Source organism: Aedes aegypti, chromosome 1 (genome assembly GCF_002204515.2).
Source record: "Aedes aegypti strain LVP_AGWG chromosome 1, AaegL5.0 Primary Assembly, whole genome shotgun sequence".
NCBI classification, from domain to species: Eukaryota; Metazoa; Arthropoda; class Insecta; order Diptera; family Culicidae; genus Aedes; species Aedes aegypti.
In genome coordinates, this window is record NC_035107.1 from 276,330,703 (window position 1) to 276,350,429 (window position 19,727).

General features: G+C 39.5%; 1 protein-coding gene across 1 annotated transcript in view; it reads right to left on the bottom strand.

Annotated features, from left to right (window-relative positions):
• LOC110674134 (dynein heavy chain 10, axonemal) overlaps positions 1-19,727 on the bottom strand; it is a 363,130-nt gene that overhangs the window by 12,285 nt on the left and 331,118 nt on the right. Inside the window, exons 64-70 of the mRNA XM_021837893.1 lie at positions 16,635-16,796; positions 16,391-16,562; positions 16,183-16,314; positions 14,638-14,679; positions 13,994-14,346; positions 9,303-9,407; positions 3,919-4,020 (exon numbers count right to left, since the gene is read on the bottom strand). Coding sequence (XP_021693585.1) covers positions 3,919-4,020; positions 9,303-9,407; positions 13,994-14,346; positions 14,638-14,679; positions 16,183-16,314; positions 16,391-16,562; positions 16,635-16,796 — 1,068 coding nt within the window. The remainder of the gene's footprint in view (positions 1-3,918; positions 4,021-9,302; positions 9,408-13,993; positions 14,347-14,637; positions 14,680-16,182; positions 16,315-16,390; positions 16,563-16,634; positions 16,797-19,727) is intronic.

Genomic DNA, 19,727 nt, shown 5'->3' on the forward strand with positions numbered 1-19,727 from the left:
CCCACAGAAGCATACGACTTCGGTCTATGCCTATGCTTCTTCGGTGGCCAGCACAAGTTTTTGAATTCAAATGCTAGAACCTCAGCCGCGTTGAACCACGTCAGTCCTTTCAAACTGCCTACGGACAGTTTAATACCTTTTCCTTGCTTCTGAAACCTTCGCCTGCGAGGCTCAAATGCACTGTCACATTGAGATTTTCTCATGAGACGGAGCATGAGCCAGTGCAGATGTGATCGTTTGAGCTAGTACATTGTTACATGAGATCTAAAAAAATGTGTCTCACCATAACACGTGCTCAAGCGCGCGAATATTTTTGTGCGCTCATGGCAAGCTGATCTCAAGCTCTTGATATGAAGCGCGTATACATGATGTCTGATTCTTAGTAATGACGAAACAAGAAAGGTATATATATATATATATATATATATATATATATATATATATATATATATATATATATATATATATATATATATATATATATATATATATATATATATTAAAATTATTTAAAACAGAATAAGAGATTATGCCGACATTTGAAATGATAACCCATTCATAGTTGTTTGATAAAATACAAATTTCGAAAACTTGATAATAAATCTTTGAGCTGTTTAGTAAAATACCTATAAGTAGATGAAAAAACCGAATTTAGTACTATACCATTCACTCTAGTGGAATTGAATGGTATAGTACTAAATTCGGTTTTTTCGGTTTTTTGGTTTCTACTCGAAAACTTATTCAAATAGTCTCAAGTCAAAAAAGTGAACAAACTTACTTTATAGGTCCTACGTGTTTCGCAGACGAAATTCCACACGTTCCGCTCTTACCCAACAAGATTGTTCGCTTTTAGAACGTTTAATTGCGGAATTACAAAACGACGTAAGTAAGAATTTAAACTTTCGCAACCCAACCGCTACTTTCACTGCTCCGTTGTATGGAGAAACAAAGTGACTTAACCACGAATCAAAACAAAACACTACTTGAGCCGATTTTATACTGATACAAAAACGTTGAAAGTAACCGAATGAAACGACTTATCATTTTGTTAAATATTTTGTGGGAAATAATAGAAACTAAATAGTTTTTGAACGCGAGCTGATTGTATGCAAAATTTCAGCGATGTACACGGCGAAAAAATGTTAAAAAGTTGGTTCATTTTAAAACAGTTTTAGAAGACAGGTTGTGATTCTTCTTAATTAATTTTCTCAAAAGCATGTGAAAGTTACTTACGTCGATTTGCAAAAGTAATCGAGAAATGTGTAGGCATGAAACGAGCTAACTAGTTGGGAATCCATTCTTGATTGAACTCGAATATCTTTTCGCACTCGCTCAACGTGAACCGGACTCGATTGACCTTGATTACATCGCTTGCTCCACAGGAACATGGAAGAAGATTTAACCACTGAATGGAATAAGAAAAAAAGCTCAGCAATAACAGAAAAAGAAGACCATGGGCTTAGAGCTCTATGCGCTCGAAGGTTCACAGTAGTTTCTAGGGGTTCCAATGATAAACATTGGGGGTGTAACCTAAAATTATTGTGGTTTGATCATTATGGCTGGTACGCTGATTATAAGTACTGTCCAAGAGGATAGGACAAGAAACGGTCAATGATTCCGCTTCCCAAAATACTTGAGCTGTACGCTGCTCAGAAGTAGAGCTGATTTCATAACGTCAGTAACGCCTGCCGTACAAATCAAATGGAGCTGTCACTTTTCCGTATGTAACAGGGACATGATCAGAATCAAAATCAGCATGAGTAACTAATTGGCTACAAAGATGACTAGAGTCGGTTAAGACCAAGTCAATCGTAGATGGATTTCTAGAGGAGGAAAAACATGTAGGGCTATCAAGGTATTGAATTGAGGAATATCCTGAAGAGTACTCATAAAATAAAATTCTGCCGTTGGAATTACTTTGAGAATTATTCCATGACCGATGTTTGGCATTAAAGTCACCAATCACAAATTTTTTTGACTTATTGAGAGTCAATTTTCGCAAGTCAGTTTGGAGCAAATTAACTTGCTGTCCAGAGCATTGAGAAGGCAAATAGGCAGCTATGGAAGTATATTTACCAAGCTGTGTTTCAACAGAAACACCTAAAGTTTCAAAAACTTTAGTTTCAAATGATGAAAACAGTTGATGTTTTATACGTCTATGAATGATGATTGGAACTCCCCCACATGCCCCATCAAGTCAGTGCCACGAAACAATCGAGTTTAGCAGTATTGTTTAGTACTAGTAAAAATTACCGAAAAAAAAAGCCTTAACGCCATTTTTTGAGAGAATGATATTGACCGAGCTAAACAATTCTTAGCAAAGAATTTTGTGAATAGTGATTCAATAGCATGTAATCATAAATAAAATGAAATTGTTTTCTAATATACTGAAGAATCGTTTCAAAAAATTCGATTATCAAAATTTAGAAAGAATTATCCGGTAGATACAACAAAATCAATCAATATGATTTGCATGCCTATTTTTATAAACAATTTATAAAAAGAGCGAATTTTTGTAACGTTTCAAAACGCCTGCCGTACAAATTAAATGGAGCTGTCACTTTTCCGTACGGAAAAATGTGCCACTCAATTATTCCGCAAGTAAAAGTGACACTTCGCTCATACTGGATTAAGCCTGGTATCCACATCCTAAGTAGAGCGGTCAAGTACAATTTTTTGCTAATTACCAAAGTAATTTTGACAGTCGATCCAGTATGAGCAAACTGTCACTATTTTCCTTGCGGAATAATTGAGCGGAACATTCTTCCGTACGGAAAAATAACAGCTCCATTTGATTTGCACGGCAGGCGTTATGAAACGTTACAAAAATTCGATCTACTTGTCAACTGGATACAGCTCAAGTAATTTGGACAGCTGAAGTATTTCTTGGCCATTACTTGTCCAATCCTTTTGCACAGTACTTACGAAGTGGATATATACTACACATCAGGTGTATACCACGCATTATGGGCCACCCTACTATACAATGATCACTACATATCACTACGCTACCATCGCGGACCATGCACCAAGTTCTCTCATCTTCCTTGATTGACACCTCGGTGGAGACTGATAGTGAGAAAAATGTCTTTCGCACCGCAGGCTACGCAGGCGAAGTCCTTCAGTTGTAGCTCGTGCACAATATCCCAAGAGATTTAATCCAATTTGTTTGCAATGGGTGTTGGTAATCGAGGAGCAAAAAAAATAACGAGACGTTTGTATCGGTCGGATCCGAGTGTCGGACGATGCATGGCGATTGAGTTCTTCCTCGATTTTTTACACCCGCACCAGTTGGCACATTCACGTTTTTTCACAGACAAACAGACGTTACACTGAGAACAAATTCCATCACCCAATTCACATTTTCATCATCTGGTGCGCATGTTGCACGTATTACTACGTGCGCCTCGGATGGTGAGGTTTGAAACATATCGAATTTAAAGTGAAAATCTCTTCAGTGTAACGTCCGTTTGGCTGTGCTTTATTGGTAGTGCGCGCGTGCACCTCTAACGAAGAAGACATTACCCCTTTGGGCGATCGATGAGAAGTAATGATGACAGTCGGTACGGAAGCTCACAAAGAAGCTCCATACCCGCCCCAGACTGCGGAATTGGAAAAAGGCGATAACTTGTCACACTAATCAAATTGCGATCCCGGTTCTTGCGAAGTGCAAGAAAACCGGGAATGGCCACCGGGTGCACGGCGTCTTTCGGAAGCTGTCTGATGAGAGCTACCAGTAAGAAAAAGTAAGTATTTGCACACCCAGGGTGGTGAGATATTGAGAAAAATGTGTTCTACCACGGGGGAGAGGGAATTGCTAGCAATCATCCCGGCTGCTTCAGGTGCTGTGGTGGTTGGAGAAATGTAATAAAATGTTCGAATGCGCGGAAGCGAAGAAATTAAACCAAATTGATTTACCGCTTCGGGCCGTTCTTCAATCTCGTCCTGCTTGAGATACTGGGTTACCGCGGTGTACAGGGTGGAACGGTCCAGGGGCCAGTTGTTTTTGCGGCAGGCGACCTGGGAATTGATCAGTGATTAGTAATTGCTTGTTCAGGGGAAAGACGAAAAAATATATTTTGAGGATTACAGTAGCTTCAGAATGGTTGAAAGTAAACGTAAGTGCTCACATCCATATGCTCATACATACTCAGAAAAAAAAAGTTTTATGAATATCAAAAGTACCGTCACGACGTGGGGGTTGAGATGGGGCCAAAAATACGAATTTTCCGATTAATTTCATGACAATACATTCGTGGGTAATGCACTCGCTGATGGATTCTTTTAATACCTCTTTGGTTAAAGCATTTGTCATTTTCCTTGATTTGTATCGTTTTCTCGTAGTAAGATCCATTAGAAAACCACTCGAAGTTGCTGTTAAGAAGCTTTACAATATTTGAGCCTGACTGACAGTCAGAGTCAATTTATCATACAGTGTACTGTGAACTGAGTGCTTGACAAACCACTCATATATCATCAAAAGTTTTGGATCCCTTATCATTGCTCCATTAGAAGAAATAAGAATGCAGACTCTCTGGCTAAGCTAGGCGCCAAATACAGCTTCATTCATGTGCCGTTATGCCATTTGGCGCCCAACTAGTTATTTGAAAGAAATCGTCATAACAACCCTATAACTAGTTCCATACTCTGAAGAGTCCACATTCCGCAGTCGTAGCATACCCCTTAGCGTTCTCGTTAACAAACTAATTGTCAACCATTCATGGAACAATGCCATTCCCTAGAACTCCAGGAAAATCATAACAACACTAGCGCAATTCTCACAATTGCCCGACCACGCTCTTCCCAATCAACAGCAATGATTCAATTTACCCGTGTCTACATTACACCATAAATGAAGAAAAATAGTCAGCAATTTGCTCCCATTAGTCGATACAAAAATCAACTGCGATAGCGATAGCAACCTGCTGGAACGGACTGGACACACGCGCCCTGGAGCAAGGACAGGACGACGGCAGTCGATGTTTGTCCTTCGCGCCGCACTAAGGGGTATTTCGCGAACAAAGCTGGCCAAAAGTCATTTTTAAAATTCGTTCAGATTTTGAAATAATGTTCTGTTTATGACACATAATCAATTGTTTTTTTTTATTTATTCAAGTATATGTCAATTCAAAATAAGGGTTTGGAAAATTGCAAATTAAGGCTGATTTTTTTTTTGAATTCATACGAGATTTTTTCAGATTTCTAACTATAAATCCAGTTTCCAATGAGAAAACATAATGCATAATATATGCAGAGAATTCAAAATAAAATTTTGAAAATGATTCTGAAGCTTCCTCCCTGGTATACTGACATGAATCGCAAGTCGGTCCCATCTGCATTTTCGTCAAAATTAAGTTGAGTTCAGTTTTCAACATATCTTCCAATCTTTCAGCTGTACTGGTAAGATAAATTAGGATAAAACAGCAAGTCAAATTGTCCCATAATGAAAAGTAACCGCATATCAGTTCCACTACAGATTTTCGCACCGTGAAACACAAAAATGAATCGTGTTTCGATCAACTTTATATTTTTCTCGGAAAGATATCGTAGTGAAAACCAAATTGTAAAAGTTTCATAAAGATTTGAATATGTTCGAATCCTCTGGATTTTTTTGAATATTCGTATGGAAAACGAGTTTTGAAACTTCACAGCCCATTTTCTCAATGTCTACTTTTTACACATGGGACTGATTTGCGATTCACGGCAGTATAGTACCAATGAGTTACATAGAATATCCAATGTTGAAGCATTGGAACAAATGTCAAATAAAATAAATAATAATGTCAGGCAAAAATCGTTACAATCTTCTATTGCCACGATTAGTGCGTTATATATTTAAGTTAAGTAAATTGAAAGTGTGTTTTTTTTCCTCTCATAAGCAGGTGTAATCAACTCACCTGTAAAAAATCTGAACTGCTACGGCAAATGAAATGTAATATGGTGTTAACAAAATGTTAATAAAAGCTTAATTTTTTTTACCAAATTAGGATGATAGTGTTGTCTAACACAGAACATCTAGATATAAGTAATGAATGTAATGTTTGGAATGATACTAATAAAGAAAATAAAAAAAAAAGTAAAAAAGAAATAATGCGTAATATGCAGACAGATGACAAGGGTGTCCTACGTTAGGCAGAAACACGAAAGGCGGAAACACATAAGGCGGAATTTCGAAAGGCAGAATTAACAAAAGGCGACTACGCACAAAAGGCGGAATCACGAAAGGCAGAAACACGAAAGGCGGAATCACATAAGGCTAATTTAAATTTGGCGGACTTTTTGAACCAGCCGGCCGGCCGTTTGCTCTGCTGGTTCAAAAAGTTCGCCAAATTTAAATTAGCCTTATGTGATTCTGCGGTTTGCTTTTACAATGAAACCTCCATGAGTCGATGTTCCATGACTTTATAACGACTCATGATATCATACTTAAACCAAAACTAAAATTTCATGGTTAATATGATGGTCCCCTCAAACAGGTTTTTACGGTGTACAATAATAAAAAGGTGATATAGAGTAGGTGTACCAGTGATGGACGCAATGGTTCCCTATTTCGCTATATGTGTTAAGAAAATTGTTTTCAAATTTTGAATAATTTTTTGTGTCTCGTAAGGTATTAAATATGTCGTTACGGTAAACCATTCAAAAAGATTCCAAATGTGAATGATTTCGAAATTTATCATATGACCAAATAGGGAACCACTATGGCCATAACTGTTACATAACATAACATAACATAACTGTTTCCCTAGGTCATTCCTATCCACCTCGAACAAATTTGTAAAAAATGATCTAGTTGTCCGGGTGGTAATGCTACGATAGGAATGATGTCACATGTTTACAAATCAAATTTAGTAAAGAATATGACTTAATAGTTTCGTATTCTGTGCAACTCTCCAAAGCATTTCTGTTCGATGACTCGATGTTTCCATGAGCCAATGCGATGGTCCGAATTATGGCGTTTGTAGTAAATCTATTATAGCACCGTATTGGGAAAAATAACTACAAAGGCACTTCTATGAAGCATTTTGGAATGCGAGGATTCTATAACCACTGACAAACAGACGGAACATTCGAATTATGTGCATCGTACAGCAAAATTGTGCACAATTCTAATATTTTATGGTTGGTCGATTGGCCAGTCTTAGCGCTCGTATCGCTTTTGCACACTACTGCCACCTGATTCTCGGTTTGCCAAGCACAGCACTTTCAGCATTAGACAGTAACATTTGCGAGACAAAGTTTCAAATGGGTAATTGTTCTAGCTGTTACGTCTGTTTTTCTGTGCCATAACATTAACACGAATATGATCAGCTTGAATATCACTAGCAACAATATTAGGGGAAAAAACAGTATATGTTTCAAAGAAGAATCAATTTCAACTGGCTCTTAAGTGGCTTGTGGCGCCAAACATATTCAAGGTGATAAGTCCAGAAAGAATAGCCGATGATTAAAAGAAGGACAAATCACTGATAATGTATTAGATATTTCTTTTTTAAAGAATAGACTATGTCCATCATTCGGGCTAATGTTATTTTCGAGCAAGTGTCTTTCGGGCTAGTGACGTAGAATTACACGATATAAGAATGCGAAAATGACAACTTTGACAAAAAAAGCTCTCAGTTAATAACGATGGAGGTGCTCATTGAACTTTAAGCTGAGAAGCAGACTGTGTCTCAGTGGGGGCGTAGTGCAACAGAAGAAAAAGCAACAATATTGACTAGATTTATCGAAAATTTAGCGCAAATCTAAGGCTGAAACAGGCGACAATAAATAAAAGAAATAGAAACAGGCGACGGTTATTTCACCTAACATCAACATGGTGCGAGATAATATTTCTCGGTTATAGTGGCACCGCAGCGTAATGGAGGGCATTGGACGGTATATACCTGTCATGTATTAATTGGCCAATACCTACATATAAATTGAAAAACAAAAAACACCGTTTTTGAAAAGAAATTCTAAGTCCGCTTAGTGATTTTGAAAACGCTGATATGATTGGAAACCTAAACAGCTCAGTCTAATTATTGTTTGGAAGCTAAAGTAAGCATTTTGAAATCGTTTTAAAATGATTCCGCCTTTTTAGATTATGCCTTATGTTATTTTCCGCCTTTTGTTACACGTCTTAGTTAGTCAGCCTTTTGAGTTTCCGCCTTTCGTGATTCCGCCTTTCGTGTTTTCGCCTTTCGTTAGGGTCCCGATGACAAAGCAATAGATATATTAAATATTTGGTATGGTTTTATGTAATGTTGACACAAAGAGCATAAATCAAAACAAAAAGCTCAGTGGTGTTTAAACTTCACAAATTATTAGGCTAGGAAGCTCAGAATACAAAGTTTTTCATTATTTGTTGGAATAGCTGCTCGATTTAGATTCGTAAAAGAGCGTAAATTTCGCTAATTTAAAAAAATCCAAGAAATTGACCATAACTTTGGAACTTTGATGCTAAAAACTTCATAGACTATTGATAAGATATTAATAAATATTGATTTCATATATTTTTTTCTACTACCAATAATCGAAATATTTGGCGAGACTAATTGTTACATACAGTTAAATTTTGTCGAATAGTTTGGACAATCGACAATGAAAGTAAATCTTTCCATAACTATTTGTTCATTTTCAATTAGTTGCTTATCGACACAAGAACATTAAGAATGCCACAAGTTTCTTCAAAATGCTTTTGGCCAGCCAGACAGTCAAAATACCCCTTAGTGCATCGTGGCTGCTGGTCCTTGCAGATCCTGCCGCCGCCGACGAGGACGACGACAACAAGACTGCTTGCTGGCTGGACTATATGACGGTGTTCGCGCGCTGCTGAGTTTCGATGTCCGTTCTCCCCGGGATACTTTGTTGCTCTATTCTATACAACACCGGTGGCGGCAAACACAGGAACGGACACTGTGTAAACAATTATCCATCGCGGCCAAGAACCATGTGGGTGGGCAGTGGATGGTCATTGGCATGTTATAGAGAGCCAAGGTAAATTTGCCAAGCCACAGGGTAAGCTAGAGCATACATGCTTACATACATGAATACACACCTGGATAAAGAGCACAAACAAAGTGGTAAACACGGTATGTCCCAAGTTCAGTGTTTAGCATTTTCCGCGCCAGCCGTCGTCGTCCTTTCGAAGGGTCACTCAATAGGCAGCCCTACCGTCATCTCGTGACTCTTGGATGGAGACACCCAGCATCAGCCGGTATTTGCACACATACAACCACCCACACACACTCACAACTTCGCTCTCAATTTGCCATTCTGAAGGTACTGTATATAATTTATATGCTGTTTGTTTAATTTACCTGAACTAATGCGGTTAAATAACTTTCCGGTATGTGAAGTCCCGACAACCACATCACCAGTGGCTCACCAGATACTGACCAATATTTATACTGCTTGTTCCTCCTCTGGAGTGTTCCGTCGGCATCGTCCAACAATAGATATACGGAATGAAGCACCGGAGTAGACGATGGGTTTTGTCGCCAGCAGTATCATAATCATCGTCATCATCGTCGTTGGAATCGGTAGTAAGTTTGTTTTCATTTCGATTCGGCAAGTTGAGCGTGTTGAATCCCAAGTCAAAAACCGATCCATCCCCGGACAAACACACGAGGGACCAGGGCACAAGGTCAGCACCAACATCCGATTCCGTTCCGTTCCGTTCATGTAACGAGAGTTATCACAAGATACAAATGTGGTTAGTGTTGTTCGACTCGGTAGACCAATCCATTTGCTAATGGATTTCCCAGCAATATTAATATGGAGATGCGCATGATGAGACTACTTCCAAAAACAAATACATACGAAAAGACAACGTTACTTGATTTTGTAATGGAAAATCGAATCCTGGAAACAGGTGCCGGGTTTTCCCATTGGCCTATTGCATCAGAAAATCGCACATGCTTGGTCAACTTTGGAAGTTCACAGATAATAGATATACAAGCGAATACTAACAAATTAGATGTGTAAGTATTGAAGCTCATTGTGTTGGAAAATTATACGAGCCTCTAGTCCAGAAGCCTGGAATCTTCCAAATCAGGGTTTTTCAGCGAATTCATGAGCTTTGATGCTTCTCGTGCAAAATCATGGAAGCTCCTCTTGCAGAAGCTTGCAAGCAGCTCTTCCAGAAGCTTAGAAGCATCTCTCCCAGAAGCTTGAAAGCTTTTCTCGCAGAAGCTTGAAAGCTTTTGTCCCAGAAGTTTGGAAGCTTCTCTCCCATTAGCTTGGAAGCTTATCTTCTAGTAGTTTGGAAGCTTCTCTCCCAGAAACTTGGAAGATTTTCTCCCAGAAGCTTCTCTTCTAGAAGCTAGGAAGCTTTTCTCCAAGAAGATTGGAAGCTTTTTTCCCAGAAGTTTGGAAGCTTCTCTGCCAGAAGCTTGGAAGCTTCTCTGCCAGTAGCTTGGAAGCTTCTCTGCCAGAAGCTTGGAAGCTTCTCTGCCAGAAGCTTGGAAGCTTCTCTGCCAGAAGCTTGGAAGCTTCTCTGCCAGAAGCTTGGAAGCTTCTCTTCTAGAAGCTTGGAAGCTTCTCTTCCAGAAGCTTGGAGGCTACTCTCTCAGAAGCTTGGAAGCTTCTCTCCCAGAAGCTTGGAAGCTTCTCTCCCAGAAGCGTGGAAGCTTCTCTCCCAGAAGCTTGGAAGCTTCTCTCTCAGAAGCATGGGAGCTTTTTTTCCAGTAGCTTGTAAGCTTTTCTCCCAGAAGTTTGGAAGCTTCTCTCCCATTAGCTTGGAAGCTTATCTTCTAGTAGTTTGGAAGCTTCTCTCCCAGAAACTTGGAAGATTTTCTCCCAGAAGCTTCTCTTCTAGAAGCTAGGAAGCTTTTCTCCAAGAAGATTGGAAGCTTTTTTCCCAGAAGTTTGGAAGCTTCTCTGCCAGAAGCTTGGAAGCTTCTCTGCCAGAAGCTTGGAAGCTTCTCTGCCAGAAGCTTGGAAGCTTCTCTGCCAGAAGCTTGGAAGCTTCTCTTCTAGAAGCTTGGAAGCTTCTCTTCCAGAAGCTTGGAGGCTACTCTCTCAGAAGCTTGGAAGCTTCTCTCCCAGAAGCTTGGAAGCTTCTCTCCCAGAAGCGTGGAAGCTTCTCTCCCAGAAGCTTGGAATCTTCTCTCTCAGAAGCATGGGAGCTTTTTTTCCAGTAGCTTGTAAGCTTTTCTCCCAGAACCTTGGAAGCTTTTCCGCAGAAGCTTGGAAGTTTTTCTCCTAGAAGCATGAAAGCCTTTTGCCCAGAAGGATGGAAGCTTCTCTCTAGAAGCTTGAAAGCTTCTCTCCCAGGAGAATGAAAGCTTCTCTCCCAGAAGCTTGGAAGTTTCTGTCACAAAAGCTTGAAAATTTCTCTCCTAGAGGCTTGGACGCTTCTCTCCCAGAAGCTTGGACGCTTCTCTCCCAGAAGCTTGAAAGCTTCTCTCCCAAAAGATTGAATGATTCTTTCACAGAAGCTTGGAAGTGTCTCCTAGAAGCATGGAAACTTCTTTCCCAAAAGCTAGGAAGCTTCTCGCCCAGAAGCCTGAAAGATTCTCTCCCAGAAGGTTGGAAGCTTCTCTTCCAGAAGATTGGAAGCTTTTTCTCCCGAAAACCAGCACCCCGAAAACCATTACCCCGAATGCAACGTTACCCCGAATGACACATTACCCCGAAAACCATTACCCCGAATGGTAAAATACCCCGAAAACCAGTTCCCCGAATACGACACTTCCCCGAAAATCAGTGATACATTTCAAGAAATTCTTCAAGGAAGCTCGCAAATTTGAGCCTAAAAGTTTTCGGTTTAATAACTACTACTATTCCTATTAGTGATTTTTTATTCTTTCAATCATCGGCTGTTCTTTCGAGGTTTTATAATGGCAGTGTAAAAGTTTTAATCAATGATTGAGGCTGTTCTTTCGAGTTGTAACGTTTGAATTAAAGTTTGAGCGATAACGGTTGAAAAAAATCGACTGACCAAATTGTCTTGAGCGAAATTCAAAGTTGACAGTGACTTCAGACAACCTTGAAAATAAGCCCTGCATTATTTGTCTGTATTACATTTTCCAACAAGAGATTTGTCCTTCTTTGATAACTTTGATAGGCTATTCTTTCGGAAGTTGCACTAGCAAAGGGATTGTTGGCTTCATAATTATTGACGCTTTCATCAGTGATTTTTTCTTCTTTTATCATAGGCTGTTCATTAGCGAGGTGCTTTTGAAAGAGTGGTCTGTTTAAAATCAGTTAACATTTTTTAAATCTGACATTTTTCAAACCATAGTCTAGTGCCATTCTAGAATATGTGCAACTCGCATTGCCTCCAGCAATATAAAAATATAATTATAACTATAATATAACGCTTTTGACAGAGGGCGGGATAGGTCTCTAATATTAACATGTCAGCATTATCACCAGTTCGAAAAATGATTTATTGCTGTGAACACAACCATTCTCACAAAATCAAATACACGCCTGTGAGTGAGATTTTGGTTTTCTCTTGGCCCATGAAGAATAGCTGTTGATTAAAAGAAGAATACATGTTTTGATAACGAGAACGTGAAATCAAATGAAAATCAAAATTCTATAAAATTGGAATATGGGATTCATTTGTCGGATCTTCATTTTGAATTTTTCGTGCCAAGAAAATTCGGGGTTATGGTCCATTCGGGGAAATGGTTTTCGGGGTAACGGACTATTCGGGGTAATGGATTTCGGGGTAATGGATTTCGGGGTATTGGTTTTCGGGGTACTTGACCATTCGGGGTATTGACTTTCGGGGTGATGGTTTTCGGGGTAATGGTATTTGAGGGAATGTTCTAGGATCTTTTCTCCCAGAAGCTTAAAAGATTCTGTTCCAGAAGCTTGGAAGCACGGAGCTCAAGCAATTTTTTCCTCTTCCAGAAGCTTGGAAGCTTCTCTCTGAGAAGCTTGAAAGCTTCTTTTCCAGAAGCTTGAAAGCTTCTTTTCCAAAAGCTCTAAAGCTTCTCCTCCAGAAGTTTTGAAGCTTCTCCTCCAGAAGCTTGGAAACTCCTCTTCTAGAAGCTTGGAAGCTTTTTTTCAAGAAGCTCGGAAGCTTCTCTTCCAGAAGTTTGGAAGCTTCTCTTCTAAAAGCTTGGAAGCTTCTCTTCCAGAAACTTAGAAGCATCTTTTCCAGAAGCTTAAAAGCTTCTTTTCCAGAAGCTTGGAAGCTTCTTTTCCAGAAGCTTGGAAGCTTATTTTCCAAAAGCTTGGATGCTTCTCTTCCAGAAGCCTAGAAGCTCAGAAGCTTGGGTGCTTCTCATCCAGAAGCTTGGAAGCTTCTCTTCCAGAAGCTTGGATGCTTCTCATCCAGAAGCATGGATGCTTCTCTTCCAGAAGCTTGGAAGCTTCTCTTCCAGAAACTCAGAAGCTTCTCTTTTAGAAACTTGGAAGCTCAGAAGCTTCGGTGATTCTCTTCCAGAAGTATAGAAGCTTCTCTTTCAAAAGTATAGAAGCTTCTGTTCCAGAAGCATGGAAGCTTCTCTCTCAGAACCTTGGAAGCTTCTCGCTCAAAACCTTGGAAGCTTCTCTCCCAGAAGCTTGGAAGCTTCTCTCCCAGAAGCTTGGAAGCTTCTCTTCCAGAAGTTTGGAAGCCTTTTATCTGATGCTGGGAAGCTTCTCTCCCAGAAGCATAAACGTATCTCTTCCAGATGCTTGGAAGCTTCTCTTCCAGAAGCTTGGAAGCTTCTCTTCCAGAAGCATGGAAGTTTCCCTTCAGAAGCTTAGAAGCTTCCTTTCAGAAGCTTGGAAGCTTCTCTTCCAGAAACTTCTCTTCCAGAAGCTTGAAAGAGAAGCTTCCGACTTTCTGAAAGAGAAGCTTCCAAGCTGCTGGAAGGGAAGCTTCCAAACTTCTGGAAGAGAAGCTTCCAAGCTTCTGAAAGAGAAGCTGCCAAGGTACTGTGAGAGAAGCTTCCATGCTTCTGGATTTAGTTTGGAAGCTTCTCTCTTAGAAGCTTGGAAGCTTCTCTCCCAGAAGCATTGAGGCTTTTCTACCAGAAGCTTCGAAGTTATCTACACAATCTCTTACCAGCAAATGTTCGATCCAGTCGCCAAGCTGCTTGCAGGTGGCCGGAGCCAAATTACGCCAATCGTCCGGCAGTTGCCCGTTGAACAACGCATTGGCTATCCCATCCAGGACGGCATCCATGCCGATTTCTCCGGCGAGTGCCTTGCGAAGCTGCTGCAGCGTCCACTCCATACGGTTCAGCAACCGGTTGAAGCGCTCCAGCTCCTGCAGCAACACCACGCACACCGGAGTGATATTGATCTGGTACTGCTTCTTGACGCGCCAGATTTCGAACGGTTTTGGCAGCTTTTTCAGTATGTCCACGGCAACCTTGTCGATGAAGTCGTCCCGGCTGACGCCACCGCTCACGGCACCTACGTGGGTTATTCAAAGTTCAGGAGTTAGGTATCAATATCATTGAGGTATACTTAAATTTTTAATCTGGAAAACTGTTGAAAATTATCTTTCTTCTATAATCAGATCTTATGAATTCTATTCCAATTCACGCAATGAAACCAATGCGTTTTAAATTTGTCGTGTTTCTAAATTTTGTAACTTAATATTTTCATTATTTCAATTCAGTCTTTTCAGTTAACAAAATATTCAGAAATAATTTTAAGACTTACACTCCCTGCTTATTGAATCTTTAAAATCCCTTTACTTACCATTAATAAATTCCTTAATTTGTTCCTTAGTGCAAATTTTAACTGTTCCAATTAAGCAGCATTTAAGAAAGAACAATAAACATTTAAACTTAAAGTTTTTATTTTTATCTTACCTGTCTAATGGCTGTTGAGTTGCGTGAGCGACTACTCATGCATGAAAAACCCAAGTGTAAAACATATGAATTTGAGATTTTTCCAGCAATGCAGTGGAACTTCATAATTTCAGTTTTCAATCAGGAATTTATATTTATTAGAAAAAAGATCCGGCTACTCGTTAAGTAGTACCCGTTCTATTCCAGTGCAGATACGGAAACTGTTCCATCGGGCAAACTTGGATCTCATCAAATTCAAATCGGTAGTAAAATAATTCTAGATGGAAGCGAAGAACATGGCAGAGACCGTGAAGTTTATCGACTGAATTGCAGAAACCACTCTCGCTAAGTTGGACCTGCTTGCCTTCTCGGAATCCATCCCGTTCCGTATCCAAAGTAGGAAGATACCGGAGCAAGCGTCCAAGGATGAATTGAAATAGTTTCGTAATTATTATTGCACACGGCTGATACGGCTGCACCCGGGGAGAAGGGAGGCGCTGTTGTGAAATTGTTATAATAAAATTAATTATCCTTGTAATAATTGAACGCAACGCTGAACGGCTGCTGTAAATGTAGATTTTCACTTCGATGCGGGTTTGAATGGATGGAAGCCGGTCAGCATCTATATGAGTTGTCTGTTTATCTATTATTCATCGCTAAATAGAGCGATACGGATGTTTCATCGAATCGAGTGTAAGTTCACAGCACATATTTCAATGGAAGGGAATCGGAAGGATTTAAACTGGTAATTATGGTCGAATTTCACTTTCGTCGATGTTTTGAGTTTGTGTTCTGCCCATAAATGCATGTAAGACATTTCCATTTTTGCCGATTTATCAACGTTATTAAATCATAAAAGTTTTCGATTTTTGACTCGATCATAAAATGTAAACCGTCTCACTGAGATTGTGTACGAGCTGACAAACTGGCAAAGAAGTTTTCATCAAAAAATTTTTCAAGCTTTTCACTTTAAATGTCAAATGTGCTGTGCCTGATTTGAGATTTTCAAGCTGCAATTGAACTTCAGAAATTTGAGATTATCTTCTTACTGATGGAAAATACCCAAATAAAAATTGTTGGAGCTATCGACTGATATTATCAATTGGTCACGAAAACCTCCTAAAGAGCGTAATAAATCTTAAAATGTTACTTGGACACTCACTTTCAGCGTCGTTTCCTCAATGCCTACTTTCGTCGAAAGTTACAAACATGCAGTTATGTAATTGCACCTAAATTTGGCATGTTAAAATGAATTGCTATCCTTAACTAAATTACAATTCAGCTCTGTCATTCACTCCACCAACACTAATATGATATTCGACTTAACGCAATGCAACCTAATGGCCACTCGGTGGTTGGGTCGAGTGTTTCTCTATCATAATGCTACGCTGTCCAAACACAATAGATAATTCGAAGCACTGATACTGAAAATGAGAACCGGGGACCTACTTACTGGTTTGAGGTTGCAAATCGATCAGATAGGTCCACGCTTCCCGGACCGCAATCGTGTAGTAGCCAATCTCGGCGTTCGAGTGCAGCCCAAACACTTCCGGTGTGTTGGTCAGAGGGAGCTTTTCGATGGATGCTGTTGAAAAGGAGAGAAAGAGGAAGTTTTGATTGATTTAGATTAATTTAAACGCACATTGTGGCATTCAACCTACCTATAAACTCATCTCGGGTTTCGGCTTCGAAAATTTTGTAATCAACCGATTCGTCTTGGTAGAAGTGGAACGGTTGGAACGTGTCGAACAGGAAATCACCCATGTACTCGTCCATGTAGATTTTGACGACTCGTCGATCAAAGTCATCGATTACGCGACCACCGTACATGACCTATGAGAGGGGCTCAATGAGTGCCCTGAATTAGTATACAGAGTATTCAAAAAAATAATGCAATGGATTCACCTCTCCAATCAGATACTTGAGGCTGTTCCACGGCAAGCGAGTCTCGTTGAGGCTGAGTGCCTTCGTTAGGTAGGTATCCATTATCTGCAGACAGACGCTGAAGTCGGACTCATTAAAATCGTAGCTTATGTTCCAGCCTAGTTTGCCATATTTTCTTCGTTCCTGTGAGTGGGAGAGAGGAATCAGAAGTATACAAGAAATCAGAAGCCACAAAAAACATCCGGCCAAACGAGGTTGATGCAGACGATGACGACGACGGCGATGATGATGAAACCGGACTCGAGACGAGAGATTTAATAGGGTACCACCAAGCAGAGCTCCCTTCACAGTCTAGCAGTATCAAAAAACTGAAACAGTTTAATGATTGTCATGTCATACTTATGTATGAGGTCGTAGCTTTGCAGCATGAACTGATGAAAGATAACCAAGGTAATTTCTATCGGTTTTGCTTTCATCGCCTATGCGCTGGAGATCTGCACTGTGGACTACTGAGGACGAAATTATACTTCCTGATGTTTGTTTGCCATCCCATCATCCATTGAGGTATTTGGAAGGGTTTCAGCAGCGGTTCTCAACTTTTGAATCATTATAATTTTCCAACACACATTGTTAGAATAATCCAAAGTTATCTGTCAAATCGTACACTTCAGGTTAATTATCGGAACTCCAAGTCTGAAAGACTTCTTGTAAGACCTGGTGTTCCTCAAGGCAGCATTTTGGGACCAATATTATACAATATTTTCACATCTAACTTACTTGAGTTACCTCAGGGATGTCAAAAATCCTTGTTTGCGGATGGCACAGGCCTCTCCGCCAAAGAACTACGTCTGCGTGTCATCTGTAGTCGATTGCAAAAAAGTTTGGATATTTTTTCTTCATACTTGCAAAAATTGAAGATTTCTCCTAATGCTTCCAAAACTGAACTAATAATATTCCCACATAAAGCAAAAGCTCTTTTTTTGAAAACTTCATCGCAGATAATCATGATTTCATTTGAAGCTAAAAAAAACTTGGCGACCATCTTGAATTTCTTAAAAAAAACCGTTTTTCACCATTAGCGCACTGCTCGTTTTGAATTCATCATGTCGAACAGGTCAAATACTCATAATTCAATCAATCAGCTGAAAAAAAAACTGAATAAGATAGGCTACAAAAACTTGACGAGCAATGGTATTTACCCTATCAAGTGAACGATTTCCTAAATCGTGTTCTACGATTTTGACGTACTTATATATGGCGAGTGCAATAAATGCAAACATATTTTTTTGTACAGCAAAGAAACAAGTTTTCAATCGTTGGTGTTTTCTTTGAGTCGAATTAAGAATAAAAGTATTAATTAGAGTGACAAAATTTGACGGCCATCTTGATTTTAATAATAACAATTCGAATCACAGAAAGTAGAAATCATATTTAAATTTTAAATTTGTGTATGAAATTTAACGGTCATATGAAACGTTAAATGGCGGTTGCGCTGCTTTCGTAAATTGTCATTAGGTGATATCTTTTTTTATATAAGCATTCAATAGAATCTCATTAAATATCTTGTTTAGAGATATTTTGCACCGTTTTTTTCTTTGACAAGTCACAAAACCGAAAACCTTTTCAATTTTCAGAAGCTGTCCTAATTTAGAATTTTATCTTCTGGTTCCATAGATATTCAAATATTCCTTGGGTTTTCTCATGTTTTATTTTGTATTTGTTTTTTCTTCAATAAATATATTTATTTATGTATCGATCCACCGTCTTAGCTTAGCATAGACTGATTACACATAAGTATCAATGGTTGTTATTCCGTGATTGACCGAAGTTAGTGAAAGATGCACAAAGAATCAACTAGAAGTTCGGCTGGGATTGGCAAAAATCTTCTTCAGTGTGCATAGTTCAGTATCTCTATTTATACAGGGTCAATAACGGCGCCGGCCACGTCTTTGCAGTCGGGTGGAATTGGGGGAATGAATGTTTGTGTGTAATCTTTGCTATTTGGAGACCGTGTTTTCCTCTGCATCTACACAAAGGTTACTGGGAGGGATGTTTGTTAGTGGGGAGGATCGTTGGGTCACAGGATTTACTTTGAAAACCATTAGACCATGAAAAACGATAATTTGTAAGATGTAAACATGCTCATTAATATAATGTATTTAATTGATATGAAATATTTCCATGCAGAATGTCGACACCATTCATAGTTTGTTGAACAAATAGCTAAGCGCAACATTCCTATGGCAGTCAGGAAGGAAGCTTGTGTTGTCATATTTTACTCATATGACAAAAAAAAATCTATTGGCTAGACCATCACAGAACAATTTTATGCCAACATTTACAGTGACGAACCATTCAAAATTTGTTAAAAATCGGATTTACGTCCCACCGTTGTAACGATTAAATGTGAATTCATACATATTTTACAGGTTTGAAATGAAACCATGAAACGAGATCACCAATTGATCCTTCATCCTCGACTGAAAAGCCACAATCCACTTTCAGCTTCACTTAACGCGTACAGACTAACTAAGAAAGAAATCACTCTGGAGAAGCGTTAAAAATAACACTTTTGCTTTTCATGCAACAGATCGCTCTGATGGCACACAAACAGAGGAAAAAAAAATGACACTTGCTCGGGCATTCTCGACGCACTGCCCGGCAAAAACAATGTGCAACCCAAAAGAGAAAACAATGACGCTTTCTCGACGCACTGCTCTGCAAAAAGAACGTGCAACCCGAGAGGGGAAAAAAGACACTTGCTCGGGCTTTCTCGATGCACTGCCTGGCAAAAAGAACGCGCAACCCGAGAGGAAAAAAAATGACACTTGCTCGGGCTTTGTCAACGCACTGCCCGGCAAAAGTAACGCGCAATCCGAGAGAGAAAAAAAGACATTTGCTCGGGCTTTTACGACGCACTGCCCGGCAAAAAGAACGCGCAACCCGAGAGGAAAAAAAAAGACACTTGCTCGGATTTCTCGACGCACTGCCCGGCATGAAAATGTGCAATCCAAAAGAGAAAAAAATGACGCTTGTTCGGATGATTCGAATTCCGGAAACTGGCCATAAATAACCCAAAAATTCTTTTTCGACAACTTTTGGACAACTGCATGG